This window comes from Panthera uncia, chromosome C2, assembly GCF_023721935.1.
Source record: "Panthera uncia isolate 11264 chromosome C2, Puncia_PCG_1.0, whole genome shotgun sequence".
Taxonomy (NCBI): domain Eukaryota; kingdom Metazoa; phylum Chordata; class Mammalia; order Carnivora; family Felidae; genus Panthera; species Panthera uncia.
This window is the reverse complement of record NC_064810.1, coordinates 30,202,839-30,224,407: the sequence shown is the minus strand read 5'-3', so window position 1 is coordinate 30,224,407 and position 21,569 is coordinate 30,202,839. Positions and strand designations below refer to the sequence as shown.

The window sequence follows — 21,569 nt, the reverse complement described above, 5'->3', positions numbered from 1 at the left end:
AAGAACATTGCTCCCTTATGCTTGGGGTTACTATGAATAGATTCAGAACTGCTTCTTGATTTATTGCCTTATAAATAAGTACTAATGCAAGTGCTAGTGGGCAAAATAACAGCAACTTTTCTTCAGCCAAATAAAGCATATTTTAATATAGTCTTGCTAAAATAAAATTTTAAAAAGCAACTACAACATTCACAGGGTATTTATAAATTGTCTTTCCTCTATAGCACTGCCTAAGTTGAAGTGTTCAAGATTTAAAAATAGGTAACTTAATATTATCCTTAATATTCTAACAGGGAATTTATTTTGATCAAACAACCTTTAATTTTTTTGGAATGTATTAAAACTACTATATAAAACAATGGCAATTATAGAAGTATATTTTCATAGAGATTAGTGTCTATAATTAAAATGTCACAAAAAGATAAGTCTCACATATTCCTTTAAAACTAAACTAATTTGAAAATCCACTTGTAGGTTTTTTTTTTTTTTTAATTTTTTTTATTTATTTATTTTTGGGACAGAGAGAGACAGAGCATGAACGGGGGAGGGGCAGAGAGAGAGGGAGACACAGAATCGGAAACAGGCTCCAGGCTCCGAGCCATCAGCCCAGAGCCTGACGCGGGGCTCGAACTCACGAACCGCGAGATCGTGACCTGGCTGAAGTCGGACGCTTAACCGACTGCGCCACCCAGGCGCCCCTCCACTTGTAGGTTTAATTAAAAAGACAACTTTAAAATTAATTCTAAGGTCTATGTTACTAAAGTAAACATTTACTTTTTAAAATTAATTTATTTATTTTGAGAGAGAGAGAGAGAGCAAGCAAGAGATGGCCAGAGAGAGAGGGAGGGAGAGAGAGAATCCCAAGCAGGCTCTGTGCTGTCAGCATACAGCCCAACATGGGGATTGATCTCAGGAACTATAAGATTCGGGACCTGATCTGAAATCAAATCAGACGCTTAACCAACTGAGTCACCCAGATGACCCACTAAAATAAACATTTAAAGGTCCATAAATCTGGACTATTATTCTAGAAATACTCATGTTTTTTGAGAATTTAGACCTCTCAGAGATAATTAAAATCTTAATCCACATTTTAAAATAGTTAAAAACTCATGGAATCATAGTATCACTTAAGAGCAAAGATTTAGGTTAGGTGTTTATATAAGAGATTAAGAAATTTACACACTGATGTGAAATTATTTGTAATATCAACATCATATCTTGTTAATTACTAATCAAAGGCTTTTTAAAAGAAATTGAAATCGAAATATAAGTGGCTAATTTCAACATATTACATCCAAAGATGTTCATTGTTTTAGTTATCATGGCACTACAATATATTAGAAAGAACACGGTCTTTGAAGTTTTCTCTTTGAATATCATCCCCGCCACTTACTAGCTTAAGTAAGCAATAACCTCAAGTAGGTCACTTAATCTTTTCAAGTACCTGTTTCTGCTAGTTGGCAACAGTCCTGTTTCAAATATTTGGGAGTGTTATTTAAGATAATGTATGTAAAGAGGCTGATAGGAACACAGTAGTTTGTTGATTCAAAATTAGGACCCAGGTATAGGTACAGGTTACTTTAAGAACCACTCACATGACTTCAGGGATGTAAGTTGTAAATTGTCCAGATGTGAGATCTGGAAAACCACAGATGACTTGTTTACTAGTTTCTTCTTTCTTTCAGGTCAGAAATTAACCTACATTTCCCAGACTCACTTGTAGTTGAAGTGAAACAAAGCGACTGAGTTATTGGCCAATAATACAGCAGGGGCACAAGTTATTCATACTACTTCCAGATCTGACCCAGACACTACTGTAACAATACTTGACGTTCTCTTTCCTTCCTAATGTTAAATAGAAAGAGGGGATCTTTGGAGGATTCTGACCCCGCTCAAAGATGGCACAGCTAGTGACTGGAAGGATTGAAATTCCCTGAATAACTGTGGAGTAGAAGCCCCACCCATTCTGCTACTCCACACTAGACAGGGCTATGAATAAGAAAAAACAAACAACCTTTATTTTTTTAAGCCAATCGGTACATAGGCTTGTTTCTTACAGCTGCTAGTATTTTTGTTATGCATACTTATATTCTATTTCTGAAATGTCTTTTGTGTTAAATTCTAGATGTGAAAACCAGATTCACTTATGTAATAAACCTGGTTAATTTTTCCAACCTATTTGCCCTTTATTATTATACATATAAACTTAGTTTAAAATGTATTTAAAGGGGCACCTGGGTGGCTCAATTGGTTAAGCATCTGACTTCAGCTCAGGTCATAATCTCATGGTTCATGAGTTCAAGCCCTGCATTAGGCTCTCTGCCTCTCCCCTGCTCACTTGCCCTCTTTCAATTATAAACATTTTAAAAAATGTATTTAAACTGAGCTCATATTTTCAATATGAGACATACACATATCTGGCGATTTTTCTAACTACTAATAGTTACTAAAAAGAAAACAAACACCTTATAGAACAAAGAGAAAAGAAAATGTGTCCTTCATTTGTGTAAAAGGTCCATAAAATATCATATTTGGTATAGTGTGATATATATGTTACCCAAGGTTTATTACTATTTCTTATGGTTCTGGTATTTTTGAAAAATGTTGTCAGTTGGACTAATTAGAGTATAGACAAGGGATGCATGTGACCTGTAACGCTCCATTGTTCTTGCAGACAAAAAATATAATGAAATGTAATGTCTTTCTCCCATTGGAGAGTAATGAAGAACAAAACTAATTTGTTGGACTAAAAATTAATTAGACACATCAGATTCGATTGTACCTATTACTGTGAAAGTTTGCAGCTGTTCCACATATTATTACCAACTATATAAGGTAAGCATTAAATGGCCAAATGATTAAAGAAACAATAGATATATTATTAAACAAGATTGCTTGAAAATTTTAAGTCAAAGTAAATTTGTTACATGGCATACTCTTTGATGCTTACATATGTAAATATATGTGGTTGCATTTCTGTATCTGTAAATGCAACAGTACAGAACTATGGACACTTTGAGGTAAAAGTCATCTTACCAGTGAAAAACACAGACAAAAGAACAATATTGCCTTTAAACTTGTGTAAGGCTATTTATTATCTTTATACAATATTTTAATATTCCCTTAATGGAACTTTCTGGAATGAAAACTAAACTGAGAAGAAATAGATGAAACTGTGCATAGTCTGGTATGAGACAAATCTAAAGTTATCAGCCATAAATTACATCAAATGCCAACACATGATTTAATTAAAGCAAAGTGGAAGTGCGGTAGAGCTTGAGTCCCTTTGAGTGCTGTTTCTAGTACTGACTAGAAAATAGAGAAAGCACAGATTGAAACAGAAAAAGAGATTAGCCATCCTAAATCACTTTTCAACTAAGGAATAACAGTTGTGTAGATAAGGTTATCAGACAAGATGTTAAGGTAGACGTGCTGGAGTAATTAAAGAAACAATTAAAGGCTTCTTCCGTACAACAGTAGATATTAAAAAGAAATAAATCTCTTGAGGACACATAGCCTTTTCTGCATTGAATTGTGCGTGTGTGTGCATGCATGTGTTTTTATGTGTGAGTGCATGTATTTATTTTCAATTCTATTTGATTATAGCTTGAATACTGCATATTCTAGCTGCTTGAACAGAAGATAGAAATAGTGTTTATTACATGTTTTTATTCATAGAAAATTTGGAAGCAGTTATATGATACACTAAAATAACCCAAAAGGTACTAGCTATACGTTTGAACACAGTCCTTTTAAAATGATAGAAATTTAAGAAAACTTTATTTTTGATTTAAAATACTCTAAATTAGCTTTCTTTTTTAAAAATTACTATACAAATTGGATCCTGAGAAATTTAACAGAAACCCATGGGGGAGGGGAAGGAAAAAAAAAAGAGGTTAGGGTGGGAGACAGCCAAAGCATAAGAGACTCTTAAAAACTGAGAACAAACTGAGGGTTGATGGGGGGTGGGAGGGAGGGTAGGGTAGGTGATGAGCATTGAAGAGGGCATCTTTTGGGATGAGCACTGGGTGTTTTATGGAAACCAATTTGACAATAAATTTCATGTATTAAAAATAAAATAAAATAAAATTACTATACAATTGTTAAAATTCTTCATTGACATCACATGAGCTTGGTTAAATGGTATTCTTGTAATGTTGTACTTGCTTCCAAGTATAATAAATCCCCCAAATATGGGGAACAACACAAGTAGTCCTAAAAAAAGAAAAAAAAAAACCCTTCCCTTGCTTGAGAATTTTACTTATTAATAAAGGTAATAGAAAAAACAGGAAATAAAAATATAGATACTTGATAATCTTTGAATTAGACATATTAGGGGCCTGGGTGGCTCGGTCGGTTAAGCGTCCGACTTCGGCTCAGGTCATGATCTCACAGTCTGTGAGTTCGAGCCCCGTGTCAGGCTCTGTGCTGACAGCTCAGAGCCTGGAGCCTGTTTCAGATTCTGTGTCTCCCTCTCTCTCTGCCCCTCCCCTGTTCATGCTCTGCCTCTCTCTGTCTCAAAAATAAATAAAGGTTAAAAAAAATTAAAAAAAAAAGACATATTACATTTCATATATGCATGAGAGAGGAGAAAAACCTTAAAGCTTCGTTTACTTATCTGGAAGTTATCATAGAAAACAATGCTTTTTAAAGATATTTCATAAACATTTTTTCAGGGAAAAATTAATTGCATATATATATATATATATATGCATACACACATTATATATATGTATACACACACACACACACACACACATATATGTCAGTTAAATCCTTTTGGGTATACCTGTATTTTTGTCTTATTCCAATTTATTTTAGAAAATCTCAGAAGGGCAAGACTGTAGGTTCCCCTCAGGTTAAGAAATTAATTCAGTCTGTATGACTAATTAAGAAAGGGAAGGCAATTTAAAGGAAAGTTAATACTATAACTTTTCTCTTTAATTCTTTTAATATATAAAAGAACAAAAACTTGGAGGATATAAAAAATCAACAATATGACTGAATGTTAAATCTCTTCATATTCAATAAATACTTTGTAATAAGAAACAATTTTCCAGAAATTGGCAGTGTGCTCTGTGTGTATCATTTCAAAAATAAAACAAACAGAAATCAATGGAACCGGCATATTCTTTTTTTTAATGTTATTTTTCAAACAGGGAGAGAGAGAGAGAGTGAGAGAGAGAGCAAGGGAGGGACAGAGAGAGGAAGGACAGAGGATTTGAAGTGGGCTTTATGCTGACAGCAGAGAGCCCAATGAAGGGCTTGAACTCACAGCCTATGAGATCATAACCTCAGCTAAAGTCAGACACTTAACCAACTGAACCACTCTGGTGCTCCCTGAGACATTCCACTGTACCAAACTCTCAGCAAATATTCTTAAAATATGTAAACTCTAGGAAGAGTATTTTTTTTTAAGAATTAAAGATACTAATAACCAAATGAAAGCAGAAAGAACTAAAAGGATTTGTCTCTTGAAAGCAGAGAACTCTAGGGGAAATCTGTACTTTTGAGGCTTTCTTTTCCCCTTGAAGATTTCAATCCCTACAGCACTGGGCAGCTAAGACCCAAGTTGCAATCCTCAATTGTACTGGTCTGAGGTGTCAGAGGATAGTGTTCTGAAATGACAGAATGACTGAAAAATTTCACTGGGAAGCCATGTGAAAAAGCCACAGGAAAATGATGTTCCCAAATCCCCAATCGACATTCTTCCCCTCCCCCCACCCCCGCAGAATCCTAAGGTTAACCCTTAGTTTCATGAAGAATGAAGATTCCAAACATCTCATGAAAATCAAAAGCTAGAAAGCTGAAAAGGCTAAACAGACTTTCAACAGATGTCCACTGCAAAGATTGTGTTCAAACCTCAAATTTCATCAAGTTGGGAAAACAGATAAACATATTAGGTTTTTCACTGAACCCTCCTGAGAGCCATGATTTAGAAGAAAAGATCATGTTGAGATTTTGCTTGAGAATAAGGTCAAATATAAACAGCCCTATACTAACAAATGTAAAATCCAAACCACCACAAGATCAAGATGATCAGCCAGTAACATAACTTACTTTAGCACAAAACCCAACTTTCTTTAGAAGATCACAAAATTTTACGGTATGCATCTGCAATATCTAGTATACAGTAAAAAAATATTAAACATGCAAAAACAAGCAAAATAACAGCGAAAGAAAGAAAGAAAGAAAGAAAGAAAGAAAGAAAGAAAAAGGCACAAACAACAGGAAAAAATGACCAAAGGTCAAGAGAAAAGGTAATCAATAGAAACAGACCATAAGATGATACACATGTTGAAATTAGGAGACAAGGACATTAAAATGGCTATTACAATATGTTCATGGACTTAAATTAATAGAGTCATTATGAATGAATATATGAGGGATGAAAATGTAAAAGAAAACCAATGGAAATAGTAGAACACAAAAGTGTATTATATAAAATTAATAATTCACTGGATATTTTCATTTCTGCCCATAAAGAAATAACAGGTATGGGACATGTAATCTCACCATAAATAAATAGAAAACTAGGCAAATATGTAAAACAAAAGGGAAGCATTGTGAAAAAAGGGAAATAAACAAGGGAGATCATATTATTTTCATAGCTTTTGGTCAAATGTGGCTAAGTTAAAGAAATAGAGGAATTCAGGGACACTAAGGAAATTGAATTTATGGAACAAAATATCTGAAAAAAATGAGTAACATAAAATACTTTCCTTAGTTTTAATTTACTTAAAAGAGAATTAATGATTTAAAGTGAAGCAAAAAGTAATACCTTAGTTTGTATATTGGTGTTTATTATATGTATAAGAGTAAAATTTTAACAATAGAAAAATATTGAAAGCAAGGAAAGTGGAATTATATTTTTTAAGATCCTTATAGGCAAATCCTAGAGTAACCATTATTAAAAAAATAGTGGATATAAACTATAATATAGAGAATTATTTAATTCATCCAAATGAAATTGGGAACTTAGGAAAACAGGAATAGAGTTAGATAGAAAACAAATAGCAAGATGGTAATTCTAAGCCAAAACACATCACTGATTACATTAAAGATAATGGTGTAAGCATTCCAATTAAAAGATTGTCATAGTTTTAAAAACTTTTTAAATGTTAATTTTTGAGAGAGAGACAGAGCACATGAGCAGGGGAGGGGCAAAGAGAGAGGGAGACACAGAATCTGAAGTAGTATCCAGGCTCTTAGCTGTCAGCACAGAGCCTGATGCAGGGCTCTAACTCACCAACTATGAGATCATGACCTGACCTGAAGTCAGATGCTTAACCAACTAAGCTAGCCAGGTGCCCCAAGACTGTTATATTGAATTTAAAAAAGAGTTAACATGCAGTTTAAATAACAGAAATGTACAGTTTCTCTGTAAAAGGATGGAAACAACACAAGCCATACAAACACTTATAAGATAATTAGCTATTAGTATAGCTATAGCTATATAACACTTATAAGATAATTGGCTATTAGCTAATATAAGACAAACTAAATTTCAGGAAAAAGATCTTACCGGCTTATAAAGTGGGACATTCTATTGTGATAAAGGGTAAGTTCATTAATAAGATATAACAACCCTAAAATGTATTCACTTAAATGGAGTAGTAAAAAACAAAAACGTATAGATGGAAATGAGAAATACCCAAATCTTTAATTACAATAAATTTCCAGACTCCTTTCTTATTGATTGAAAGAATCAATAGGTAGAAATCAGTAACGACCTAAATAATACTACCAACTAATTTGACATGACATTTATAGAACATTCCACTGTAGAACAGAAATATATACATACTTTTCAAGTGCACAAGGAACATTCATTAAGACCAAATGCTGGGCCATAAAATAAGTCTCCATATTTAAAGGCTAAATTCATACAATATACATTCCCTGAACTCATTGGAATTAAATTATAAATCAGAAAGAAAAACCTATCTGAAAAATCCCAAAACATTTGGAAATATAATGATATGCTTCCAAATAACCTCTACAAAGTAAAAAAAGTCCTTTGGGGAAGTGAAAAGTATTTTCAACATTGTGATAAATGGAAACATAACACCTCAAAATGTGTAAGATTCAGCTGAACATGTGTTTAGCAAGAAATGTATAACTTTATATATCCATATTAGAAAAGAAGAAAGGTCCAAATCATTGATATAAATATCTATCTTAAGAAGCAACATAAAAGTAAGTAGAAGAAAAAAGAGCAGAAATTAATTAGAAAGAAAATAGCAAAGTCAAAAGTTTCTACTTTGAAAAGATTAATAACACTGATAAATCCATATCAAGACAGCTTGAAATTGAAGGGGAGGGAGCAAAAAAAAATGGAGGAAAAAAAAGAGAACACAAATTCTCATCATTTAAGCATAAAAGAGATGACATTACCACACATCCTGCAATCATCACAATTAAGTGTATTATAAATAAGGAGGTAGTGCAAATAAGCATATGATTATAAATTCAACAACTTAGATGCATTAGACAAATTCAAAACCAAATGTCCATTTATTACAACCAATACAGGACTAATAAAATTCTAAATAAATGTAAATTCATAAATATAAATAGAATCCACACAAAAAAAACCTCTAGGCACAGACATTATCACTGATTTTGACAAAGTATTTAAGGAAAAAATAATTAAAAGGCCTACAAAAACTCTTACAGACTGTAGTAGAGAAAGGAATACTTCCCAATCCCTTTTATAAAGCTAAACACTCTGATTCTAAAACCTGACAAAGACATTAGAAGAAAATAAATCTATTGATCAATATCCCTCATGAACATGGATGCAATTTTTTTTTTTACCAGATGTTAGCAATTAGATCCAGTAGTATCTAAAAAAACATATTTTGACCATGTGGGATTTAACCCAGAAACAAGTGCAAGATTTATTCACCTTTAAAACAATACAGTAGAATTTACCATATTAAAACAAATAAGAAAAGAGATAGAATATTACTTGAATACACTCAGAAAAATACATCACAACTATTAAAATAAATAAGTGAAGTGAGTAAGGTCAAAAGATAAAAGGGCAATATATAAAATTAACTTTATATATAATTTAGAACAGTTAAAGGAAATGTTACAAACATACTTATAATAGTATAAAAAAATCAAATAGGGAAAGTTTAATAAACCATGGGATGATATACTTATTAAAATAAATAAGCCTCAAACCTCAAACCACATGCAATTACTTTAAGATGAATTATAGACATAATTATAAGAGCTAAAATTATAAAGCTGCTAGAAGAAAATATAAGAAAATGTCTTTGGTATGTGTAGGTAAGACACAATTTCTTAGAAAGCACTACACATAAAAGAAAAATGTGGTAAATTGTTGTTCACTAAAATTTAAAAATGTGCTGATCAAAAGACACTATTAAGAAAATAAATCCATAGACCAGGAGAAAATATTTGCAATAAAAATATATGACAAAGATCTGTACTCAGAATAGAACTTCTTCTACCCAGTAACAAGAGACAAGCAATACAATTTTAAAAAGGCAGAGATTTGGAAATTTTACATAAGAAAATATGCAAATGGCCAATAAACACATGTAAAATTGTTCAACATCACAAGCTATCAAAGAATATTGACGTTTAAACGACAGTGAGGTAGTCTTTTAAACTCATTAGAATAACTAAAATTATGGACTGGCAACTTCAAATAATGTAGATGTACAAAAAGTGAAAGTCATATTCTTTGTTAATGAGAGTATAAAATTATACAACAATATGAAAAAGTGTTTGCAGGTTTTTATACACTATGTCAATCCTATTACCCAGAAATGCCACTTCTAAATGTTTCCCTAAAGGAAATAAAAACGTATGTCCTCAAAAAGACTTACACAAGAATGTTCACTCTCTCAGGAGAAAAGCAGAGAAACAAAATATGATACATTCACCAGACTGAATACTGCTCGAAATAACACATACGGATTGCAAACCTGGGTAAATCTCAAAACACATTGTTTAGTGAAAGTTAGACACATATTATTATATTTTGTCTGATTCCATTTAGATATATTTCAAGAACAGGCAAACACAATGCTACTAGGGAAAAATGTTCTGTAATGATGATAGTAGATTTGATAGGCAGTTCTTCTTGGGGCACCTGGGTGGCTCGGTAGGTCAAGTGTGTGACTCTTGATTTATGCTCAAGTCATGATCTCAGGGTTTGTTGGTTTGAACCTTGCATGGAGCTCTGCCCTTACAGGGAAGAGCCTGCTTGGGATTCTCTATCCCCCTCTCTCTCTCTGCCCTCCTCAGCTCTCTCACTCTCTCTTTCTCAAAATAAATAAGTAAACTTAAAAAAAAAAAATAGGGATTTCTTCTTCAGGATAATATCCTCTGATTAAAAAGTTTCTTCTGGCATGTTTCTGGTTGAATTTTGACATTTTCCTGGCTAAAAGGAAGTATGCAGGTTTGAAACATAATGCATTTTTTTTTCAGTAACTGCCTCATTTCCTATTATATTTCAACGGCAACAAAATTATTCATGAAATTACTGATTGAAAATTATTTTCAAATTAACTTTCAGCATTTAAAGACTTAGTGCTAATAATTTAAAGAAGTTTGTGGGAATCTTAAGAGCACAAGAAATTGCTAATGATTTCTTCAAGAAGCCCTAGTGAGTCAGCCTATTTGCCTATATGATGAGGGCACCCTCTCAATCATTGCTGCATATCCACTCTTAGGATATAGGTTAAAAAAACCTACACACACTGGTACTTACCAATTATTATCGGCTGCGGTTCACTTTTTACTCCAATCCCTGCACTGGTACTAGCTGCAACCTCTACCCGGTATTGAATACCTGGGAATAATCCACCAATTATGACAGATCGAATGGCTGCATCCACAGTTTTGTTGATGTGGAATCGCGTTTCATTCCCCAGACACCAGATCTATAAAAATGTAAAGCGAATAACAAAAGAATATAAAATTATCCTTTCTGTTAAATTGATGAAATATTTTTTAGTAGTAACCAATCTATTCTCTAGGCTTATAGAAATATTTGTAAATGACATTTTCGAGAGCCTAATTTTGCAGTTTATTTATATATGTGTATGCGTGTTTGTGTGTGTGTGTGTGTGTGTGTGTATGTATTAAAGGAAGAACAATAATAAAAAAAGGAAGAACAATAAGGGAAGCTAAAACTATGCCATGTTCCTTTATACCTTATAATCAACACTGAATGCTCATCACACAATGATTCTTTTAACACTTCTGTAAAGTGGTCTTTGGTTACACACAACATTCGGGTATGGATTAAAACACATAAACTCCTCTGCTTAATTTATTTATCAAGATTTATTATGCATATAATCTATTAAAATACAGTGATTATGAGTTGTAATATCCAAGGTATATAGGCACACATCTAAGTAATTTATATTTTATTTAAGAAAATATTAACTTACCCAGAAGTAGTTAACAAGATTAATTGACCTAAGTTATAAGTATTGACTGAGATGAAATTAAAGCCAGTATTTACATCGACAGTAATAAATCTTAATATTGATCAAAACATATGTACACACACACATACACATGCATGAGAACAAAGTGGTGAAAAGTCTTTAAACACTGATGTGAGAGAACCTAGGCTTTTACCACAAGTAAGAATCACATTTTAAGGCATACTTTTTTTCTGAGATACGGGGATTTGTTACTGTCAAATGCATTACAAAAAGAATTACACTGTGAACATATATTTGTATTCGTAACACACAGTATTTCATAATCTACATATAGACACATAATTGGGAACACACATTCAGTTTGTTCCTGAAATGGGTAAATTCCTGACTTTTTATTTAAAATAATTCTTGTAAACTGTATATTTCTTTTATTTGCACAATGATATCTAAATTACTAATGTAGGAATATTTAGGCCTCACCAAAATATACACTTTGTTACCAAAATAAGGCAATCTCATATGAGTGAGAAAGGTTACAATTTAGGACAAAATTTATCATGTTATAATCAAAATCAGTATTTAAGTAAATGGAATTTTACTTAAATTTAGTTCCAGATAATACAAAAGTATGATCTTAACTTCATTAAAACACACACACACACACACACACACACGCGCGCACATGCACGCACGCACAAGAATAGATCATACTTTGCTCTTAAAACGATGTGCTCTAATCCTTGTAAAACGTCATATATATTTATAATTATAATTATGCTATTGTAAAACTTACATTTCATACACATGTTTCTTTATAAAGTGATGGGAATAATTTTAGAGTAAGTGCTTCTGTACATTGCTTGTTCCAGTAAGTTAACCTTTAACTTAGGAAAATTCTATTTTGAATTTATTATTTTTTATTAGAAATAACAGAATTCAATCTGCAATGATTTCAGTGTAATTATTCAGCTTCATTTTACATAACAGATATAAACTTTTGGGGTGAGGAGGGGTGTCTAGTTTTCTATTCTAATAGATCTACCTAGCATGTTAATTTTCAAAATTCCATAAATAACTATTAATAGCAAAAATCATAGTTTTGAATTTTTATAAGGTTTAATGAGGTGTTTTACTGTTGTATGTGTTCTAATCACATCACAGCTATTCAAAGTTTTATTTCTCAAAATTAGACTTCTTTTGTCTCTTAAACATCAAACGATGGCAAAAAGACAATGGATGTATACTGTTTCTAAACAGCAACAAATGTATCAGGAGCCTCCGCCTCCAACTTTCTAAACCTTGGAAGCATCTTTTTTATGAGACCACAGTTTAAACATATCCCTGCTAAGGCCCATTACAAAGAAAGTTAATAACAATGATACAGGAAGTTTCTGGAAGGAGAGTTTCACTACCCACTCTTGAACCCAATCTCTCTAAATCTTTGAGGTTCTGAAATCATGCCATACTAAAAAAACCAAAGACCAAAAACCAAACACTCCACTGTTATGGTTTACTGGTCCAAGTGAGTTTGTGTATCTGTGTCTTGGGGTTCGTTTCTAACTCCTTATGCATTTGTTTCTTTACCTGTCATAAAACAATACAAAAATTACGTTACACACAGACTCAATCAGAGAGCCTTTGGAGACATGCCTCACGCATGTGACACTGAGACTTGTTTGAGAAGCTTCTCTGTGAGCCTTTCTTCTTCACTCAGGCCCTACCTTGTATTCTTGGATAATTCCATTCTGATGGTCTGGAGGAGGAGGATCCCAGGAAACACTAATACTTGTGCTATTGTGGCTTCCAACTGTCAGCACGGTGACAGATTGTGGAGGGGCACTTGGGGCTGCAGAGGAAGTAATTAGAATAAACACAAACTGTAAGTCTTGATGTGCATTAATACCGCTTATAGAATATGAGGATAAGTAGCATGAGGTCTGGTTTCCAGTAGTACTGAATTTGCATGTATTATTCAACAGTGACAGTTTTTTTTTAATGTCCTTTAAATATAATGGATAGATTTAAAGCAAATACAACAGCTGTGTTAATATGTGCTCAATAATAAATTTAACAACTTACATTCTAATGAGTGTTTTCTGTATGCCCAGCACTGAGCTAAGTGTCATATTTAATTATCACACTAACCTCAAGAAGTAAAAACAACTCTTATCTCAGTTTTACAGAAAAGGAAAGAAGAGAGTACTGTCTAAGAAGAGAGCTGTCTAAGTCAATGGAACACCAAGGCAGAATTTGAACCCAGGGATGTCCGGCTATAGAACTTTGGTTCTTTTGACTCCAATAGGCTCTCTTTCTGGAACAAAACAAAACAAAACAAAACACCCCTTTCAAAAGTATTCTGAGAGGATGCATTCCTCAAATTGTCATCAAACGTTTTCTCTGAGTGGTGTCATTAATGACAGTCTTTTTGTTTTGTTTTATTTTGTGTTTAATAAATAAAAATAGAAACACAGCAATAAATTTCACCAATATAAGAAAATATACTTTTTTTCATATTGGGAAAAATAATTAACATATACATAGTCTCATAACGTAAGATTTAAAACTTATATAGATGGGCAAGACTTTCCGAAGTTATAAATGAAAACAGTTCATGTTGGGTCAAATGTGAAATGGATAGGTTTTAATTTCCTATACTTCTCATTCTTTATGGTTTCTCCTATAACTAATTATAATCATACTGAGAAAAGATGAGTGAGAAAAAAAATTTCTGATTTTAGACTGCAGCATCTGCTCTCCAGTCTATCTGAGAGCTGAAAAATACTGATTTACAGGAATTTTATCAATTTTCAGTAAAAATCTGAGTAGGAAAAACAAAATGAAATACCAGTTGAAACAAAAATCAAAGAATTTTGTGGCATTAAAGGATTTCTGTGTAAAAGGATCAATGTTTTCATAACTCTAGAGTTTAATCCTTTGAACATATGTACAATTGAACGGTAAAAGATATTTTAAAAGCCTATTGATAAAGTCTCCCACGTTTAGTAAATTTGTCACTGAGGTATGACCATATTTGCATCAAGATATTGGATATACACAGACATGGTAGCACAATACCACTCTTTATTATTCCTCTATACGATAACATTGTTCCAACATAGGGCACAATGATATAAATCCAACCACGTGTTCACCAGTGTTGTGGTGCATTGAAAAAATAACACTTTTGAAAACTGCTTTCTCATTTGCCTTGCTGCCTGCTTAGAGAGAAGAACATCATTCCTGCTCTCCTGACAGGTCAGTTATTCCAGGGCTCAGCTTCTTTCTACAGATGTGGAAGAGCCCAAATCACTGCTTGTCATTCCCACATGCACCCCAGCTGAGTTCCCGTTTTTTACCTAAGGCCACATGCGTTGGAAATGAACGCATACCGAATGGTGCCAAATGTCTAGTCGTGAGGAAAAGTCTCACTACGGTGAGATTCATTTGTGGAAGGAAGTAGGCTTCAACTATAGCATTCTGTACCAAGTTCACCCACGGCACTCAGGAGTACTACATATTTTCAATATAAAGTAAATTTTAACAGTGGATGAAGATATTATTAATTTTTAGGAATTTTTTCTTTACATATTGTACAAGTAGATTAATGGTATCTTTAAGATAAGTACTACGGCCAATGTCAGTGTATCACATTGTAAACCAATGTGAACATAACATTTTCACTGGGATGCTGATTAGAAGGTATGTATAACTTAACAGCTCTTTTGTCAAACATGAACATCTACATTAGCATAAGCAACCTACATACATTTTCTTAAGTTGTTCTCATATGGATTTATAAACAATGGCTTTTTACAGAGCTGTGCGCATAAAATTAGTAGAAAAGTAGAAAAGGAGGGGGTTATTGTACTTGGCATCTGACTTTTTGTACTTTGATAGTGCCATATATTATAAGCCTCTCGTTTAGTGAAGGGGACACTGGTAAATGACTGATTCAAAACCACGTTAACTTCACGTCCATCACAGATTGACTTTAAAGTATCTTTGTGCAAGACAATTTCTAAATGGGGGAGGGGGAGGGAAAGTCACTAATAAGAATGCTATTGCAAACATGCAAGTGGCCTTCTGAATGAGAAATTAGGAGTCAGACTGGCAGAGCCCACAGGGAAGGAGGCTTATAAAAAACAAAACAAGACAGAACATACAAACAAAAAAAAAAACAATGTAATGCTCTGGTACGTCAGAAAAAAAAAGACAATGAATAGCCTGTGTTCTTGAGTTTCCAGTAGCCTGTCCTTTAATGAAGCCAAATGAGCTCAATCCATATTAAGAAAAATAATATGGGACAATATCATAATCAAATCCCATTGTACTGACAAACTTTGGAGTAAATGTTTACTGAAGAAAAATTCACAGTACTTAAATGCCATTTTTAAAAATCTCTCAGATTCTATGGGATTCTCAGAAAAAGGAGAAAATGACACTTCCTGAATTCACTTTTTATATCCTCTCTTGATATTCTTCTAAGGTAGGTGATAAATTAGAACTTCAACAGAAATTGGCTTCGTTATGTTTTAAGTTTGCCTTTTGTTAGAAATCTGAAAACTGACCTTCTTCAGTAGTACGAACTATTTTAGATTCACTATCCATTCCTTGGAACTCATTAAAATATGGTCGAACTTTAATTTCGTAAGTCACCCCCTTTTTCAGGTTGACTAAGACAGCGCTTCTCTCGGTTGGGACTTTGGCATCTAAATTCTGCCATGCTGACGTAGCCTGCAGGCCTGAAGTCTGACGATACATCACTCGATAGCCTTGAATAAACTGGGGCTGGCGATCAACCTGAAAAACACAGCATAAAACCAAATGGAAACATTTTAGATATGACAATGAACCCATCCTCATTTCTCTTGTACCTATTTCAGTCTCCAACTCTCATCTGGGTGACACCACTGCTTGGTAATTTATCTTCCTTCTTCTTGTATCCAATTCCAGTTCTGAATTCACATGGCCCTCAAGTTATTATTCCCAAAATGAAGAGTGGAACAACTCTCTCTCCTGTTTAAACTACTCCATAGTATCTAAGATATCTACTTAGTTAATTCAAATTCCTTAAAGTAGCACAAAGGTCTGATAAAGCCCAGACCTGCTGATTTGTCTAGCTTCATTTCTCATCTGTCCATCCTCTTCCTATATTCAACAGTTCCCATTTTTATGATTGGATATGTAATGTGCTGCTTCTCAGGAATTTCCATTCTTATCTTTTGTCCATTCACTAATGTCTTTACTCACTCAAAACATTTCTTGAACTCCTACTAATCAAGTTACTGGCCAAACTACATTTATACCTAATACACATAAAAAAATGCTGTGAATGAGATGGACAAGGAGCTAGGAAAACCTGGAGTAGAGAAGAAGTTGACAGAATCAGGAAGGGGAGAAAGCATTTCCCTGAAAAAGAGCAAGTGCTGGGATCTGCAAGGAAAGTAGGATCAATTATTCCTGAGGAAGAAGTGTAGAAACAGCATGTATAAAATTTCTATGGTGGGCTGCCTGGGTGGCTCAATAGGTTTAGCATCCAACTCTTCATTTGAGGTCAGGATATGACTCCAGGGGCGTGGGTTTGAGCGCTGCATCAGACTCCATGCTAAGTGTGGCGCCTGCCTAAGATTCTCTCTCTCTCTCTCTCTCTCTCTCTCTCTCTCTTTCTCACTCTCTCTCTCTCTCTCTCCTCTCTCCCTCTGCCTGCTCATGCACATGCTCTCTCTCTTTCTCTCTAAAACAACAAGCAAACAAACATTCCTATGGCTGGAGGAAGTATATGAGAAGACTGGGAATTGTGAAGCTAGAGCATCTGTTTTAAAGGAATAAGAAGGGGCATCTGAGTGGCTCAGTCAGTTGAGTGACTGACTCTCAATGTAGGCTCAGGTCATGATCTCACAGTTTGTGGGATCGAGCCCTGCATAGAGCTCTGTGCTGACAAGTGTGGAATCTTGATTGATCCCCTCTCTTTCTCTCTGCCCCTCTTCTGTTTTCATTCCCTCTCCCTCTCTCTCAAAATAAATAAACAAACTTTAAAAAGGCATATGAAAAACTCCTACCCACTAGCAAATTATTAAATGAAAGGCTTTAATTAATTTATCAGTTTCTAGCTCCTTGAATAGACCCACTATTGGCACAATTTGATAACTTTCTTGATCCTTTCATTCACTTAAAAGTACAGAGAATAAGCAGCTGTTTTGAATGAAAATCTGAAATTTTGACTCTGAAAACTCATACCAAATAAAAATTTGAAGAAGCTCTATTGTTCACTCATAATAATTACATGAACACTGAATACATAAAAAATGGAACCTACAAATAAAATATGTTCTCCTTATACATTTATTAAACAATCTCTATTGGAGTTTCACCATTATTTCATTTTCAGGGAGAAGAGGATTTTTAGCTTTTAAATATTTTTTAATGGCATTTTTTGTAAGAATCGCTTGATTTAAAAATAACTATCACAGCACCTTCTTCAATTAATTTTCCATAGATTATAGTTTAATAGCCATATTCTAAGAAGCCTTTAACTTGACATATTTCACTGTCAAATAAAGTATAAAACTTAATGGAGAAGAGATGGAAGGGCCTCATTTCAGGAAAAGTTGAGAGAGAAGAAATAGAGAAGATGAGGAGGAAAATGGTTATTTCAACTTTTTAAAAACTTCTTCATCCAACTATTAACACATGAATAAAAGGTATTCCCTTATGTATTAACTTCTAACATTTATTTTTTAGTTGCTGCATTTAACAATTATCTTTAAGTGAAAGCAGAAAATTTTAAAACACAGAACCTCAATCAAAATATAGTGGAACAAAGGGGCATTTTTCTATATTTAGAACATCCAAGCTAGAGAATCCATGAAGCCGGTGGGCTGAACATATGTGTTTCTATGTCTATCTAAGTCTTAACACCTTCCTTCATCCACCTCCATCTAACCCTCAAAGACTTTCTGGAATTAGTGCTATACTCATATGAGATTATGTCAAGAAAAGTTATCCCGGCTCTGATGCCAAAGCTCATGATCTTTGAATCTTTATCCATGCTTGGTGTTTGTACCAACAGGCATAATTTTTGAAGCGCAGAAGTTGTTCTGACACTACAAACAAGGCAACTCAAAAGCAAAAGTTAAATTGATGAGAGCCAAAGAGAGATGTCTTTAATCAAAACTGTCAATGTTCAAAAATTCCTTGCAGCATATGTTAAAACAACATTAAGCTGGCATTTTATAAACTTCTCTGCATTCGCTTTAAGTGAATTTATATACTGAAAGAAAGACATAACTCACAATAATAGCTTGTTAATACTGAAAGAAGCAAGCTGTGTTTTTAGGAAGAACATTAAGCAGCTGTTTCCAGATGAAGAGAGTGTGTAAATCAGGGTAAATTGGTTTTATCCATGTTTGGTTTTCATTAATTAAGTGTTTCAGGGACTTTATGAAGCTAATGTTTACTACACAGCATCGCCTTGCTCACTTCAGTGTACATTGCGTTTAACCAGTATATTCTCATGGCCTGCTTAATAACTGAATAGTTTAACTTGGTTTTGTGCAGTTGCAATATTCTTTTCAGAAGAAAATTTGTTGTTACAGGTGGAAGCAGAAATGTAAATGCCAAACATTACCTTTAAAAAACTAGGTGGGATTTGTATTGGATATGTGTTCTGTACCACTGACTTTTAGAGCACATTTTGACAGGTGGTCATTTTCAAGTTAAACCATATGCTTGTCACTGATTTTATTAAAATTCTGTTTATAAGAAGGAGGATTTTCTTTAGAGTTGATGATAATCAGAGTCCGGCCACAAAACCATGGGTTTACAGAATTTTAAAAATTTGTATTTTCTGAAATAGGAATAAAAAAGCGTTGTCTTCAGGAAAAAGTCAAAGGATGAAGCAAGTTTCCATCTTCCAATCATAAGGTCCCACATGAGCTACAGTTCAGCCTTTTAAATTTTCTAAGCCTCAGTTTTCTTTTCTTTTTTTTTTTTTAGAGATGATTATTGTTTTATTTATTTATTTTTTTTTATAGAACTTATTGTCAAGGTAGCTAACATACAGTGCATATAGTGTGCTCTTGGCTTTGGGAGTAGATTCCCGTGATTCATCATTTACATACAACACCCAGTTGAGCCTCAGTTTTCTTAATTTGCTCAAATAATATTCATATTACATGGGTCCAGATACAATTAAATGGCTATTATAAGTTAAAGAATTTTGTAAGTTGTAGGGATGCACAATGACAGAGCACCCTTGTTAAGTTAGGGATATGGTAAAGACAAAATAAAGGTCCATGTGACCCTCAAATCAGCATGCCCATAAATGTTTAAGTGAGATGCTTACCACCATCTTTTCAATTTAAAAAAAATCCACCTCAATTGAAAATTCAAAGTGAATTTTCTTTCGTGAGCTAAGTCTGCTAAGTGGCTGATCTGGATTAAGCTGAGATCTGAAATTCTAGTTTGCCAATGCACACTTTCAATTTCAGTAGCTGTGATGTTTAAAGGGCAAAGGATCTGTGGTTCTTTTTGTCTTTGAACAAAAACAAGACAGACAGACAGACAGACACACACACACACACACACACACATGAATAACTGTTTATTAAATAAGAGATTTATTGCTATTTTCTTTGTGAAACATTCATTTTCTTACGATTTTTGCCTACTCTCATTATAAGAGCAGTCATCTTTAGAAAGCACCCATTACTAACTACTGTTACTTCAAGATTAGTCTTGGTAAACCACGTCAGCTGGCCTCCAAATCTAAATACATGGGTTGGGGGATATATTTCTTTTCTCTAATATCACATCTGTAATTCAGATACTAACAGTGTAATAATTTATTTATTTATTTTTATTTATTTATTTTTTAACATGAAATTTATTGTCAAATTGGTTTCCATACAACACCCAGTGCTCATCCCAACAGGTGCCTTCCTCAATGCCCATCACCCAGCCCCCCCCTCCCACCCCCCATCAACCCTCAGTTCATTCTCAGTTTTTAAGAGTCTCTTATGGTTTGGCTCTCTCCTTCTCTAAGTTTTTTCCCCTTCCCCTCCCCCATGGTCTTCTGTTAAGTTTCTCAGGATCCACACAGTGTAATAATTTAAAGAACATATACATTTAGCAGTTGAAAATATGACATGGAAGTAAAACATTTGGCTATAATTTCTTTAGCAACTGACCCCTCCCCCAGTCTGACTTTAGTTCACTAAAGTTACCTCTCAGATACACACTTACCTCATGTGTAACTACTGATTCGTGGGGAACAATACCCTGTGATATAACTGAACACTTTCTTTTTTAAAACAAAAATAAAAATGTATTAAAACAACTGATCTGATCATTCAACAGACAGTAATTGAAAGGGCATTCTGTAATAGATGCTCTGCCATGAAAACACAAAAATGAAAAACATGGACTCCAGACTCACAAAAGCCAAACTCATGAGAGAGAAAGATATGCAAACTAATAATGACAAGCTTCGTGGGACACAGAGATGAATATGACAAGGTTCCTCTCCTGGAAGAACTCCCAGACTACAGACCTGCAATTTTCATCTAATTTGATTTATTCTTTTAAACTCAGTGACTTTTAAAGTGATTAACTTCATAAACATAATGACTTTGATTCTTACTCAAATAATTTCCACATTTAGAAGCAGCTTAAAAGAAGTCCTTTCAAAACTCCCCACAGAGCTGAGACTTTTTCAATTGAGATTGAAGAAAAATCTGCTTTAAAAATACAACTATTTGCTTGGCATTTTAGTTTTATATTTGGCCAAAGTTACAGAGAGATGGAAGAGGCATGTCAGATACTACCCCTCCTGTGCCACTGGAAAAATGATGAGGTCATTACGTTCCTTCCATGGGAGTAGAAGAACAGAAATCATTATACACAGAAAACAGGATAAGTCTATGCAAAATAATGTTAAAAATGGAATCAGAAACAATGTAGTCTTAAATAATTATTATACACTTAGTTTTATTGTCGTTGAAGTGTTATCCACTTTTGTACTCATAGGCCAAAATTTTGATCATGTGATCTGGCTTAAGAAGTAACAAAATGTCCCCATCTAGGACCTAATGCCAAATCAATTCCACCATTAAAAGGTAGGCC

General features: G+C 33.7%; 1 protein-coding gene across 1 annotated transcript in view; it reads right to left on the bottom strand.

Annotated features, from left to right (window-relative positions):
* Positions 1-21,569, bottom strand: part of ROBO2 (roundabout guidance receptor 2) — a 609,164-nt gene that overhangs the window by 72,091 nt on the left and 515,504 nt on the right. Inside the window, exons 15-17 of the mRNA XM_049627999.1 lie at positions 16,016-16,247; positions 13,169-13,293; positions 10,760-10,931 (exon numbers count right to left, since the gene is read on the bottom strand). Of these exons, the coding sequence (XP_049483956.1) occupies positions 10,760-10,931; positions 13,169-13,293; positions 16,016-16,247 (529 nt within the window). The remainder of the gene's footprint in view (positions 1-10,759; positions 10,932-13,168; positions 13,294-16,015; positions 16,248-21,569) is intronic.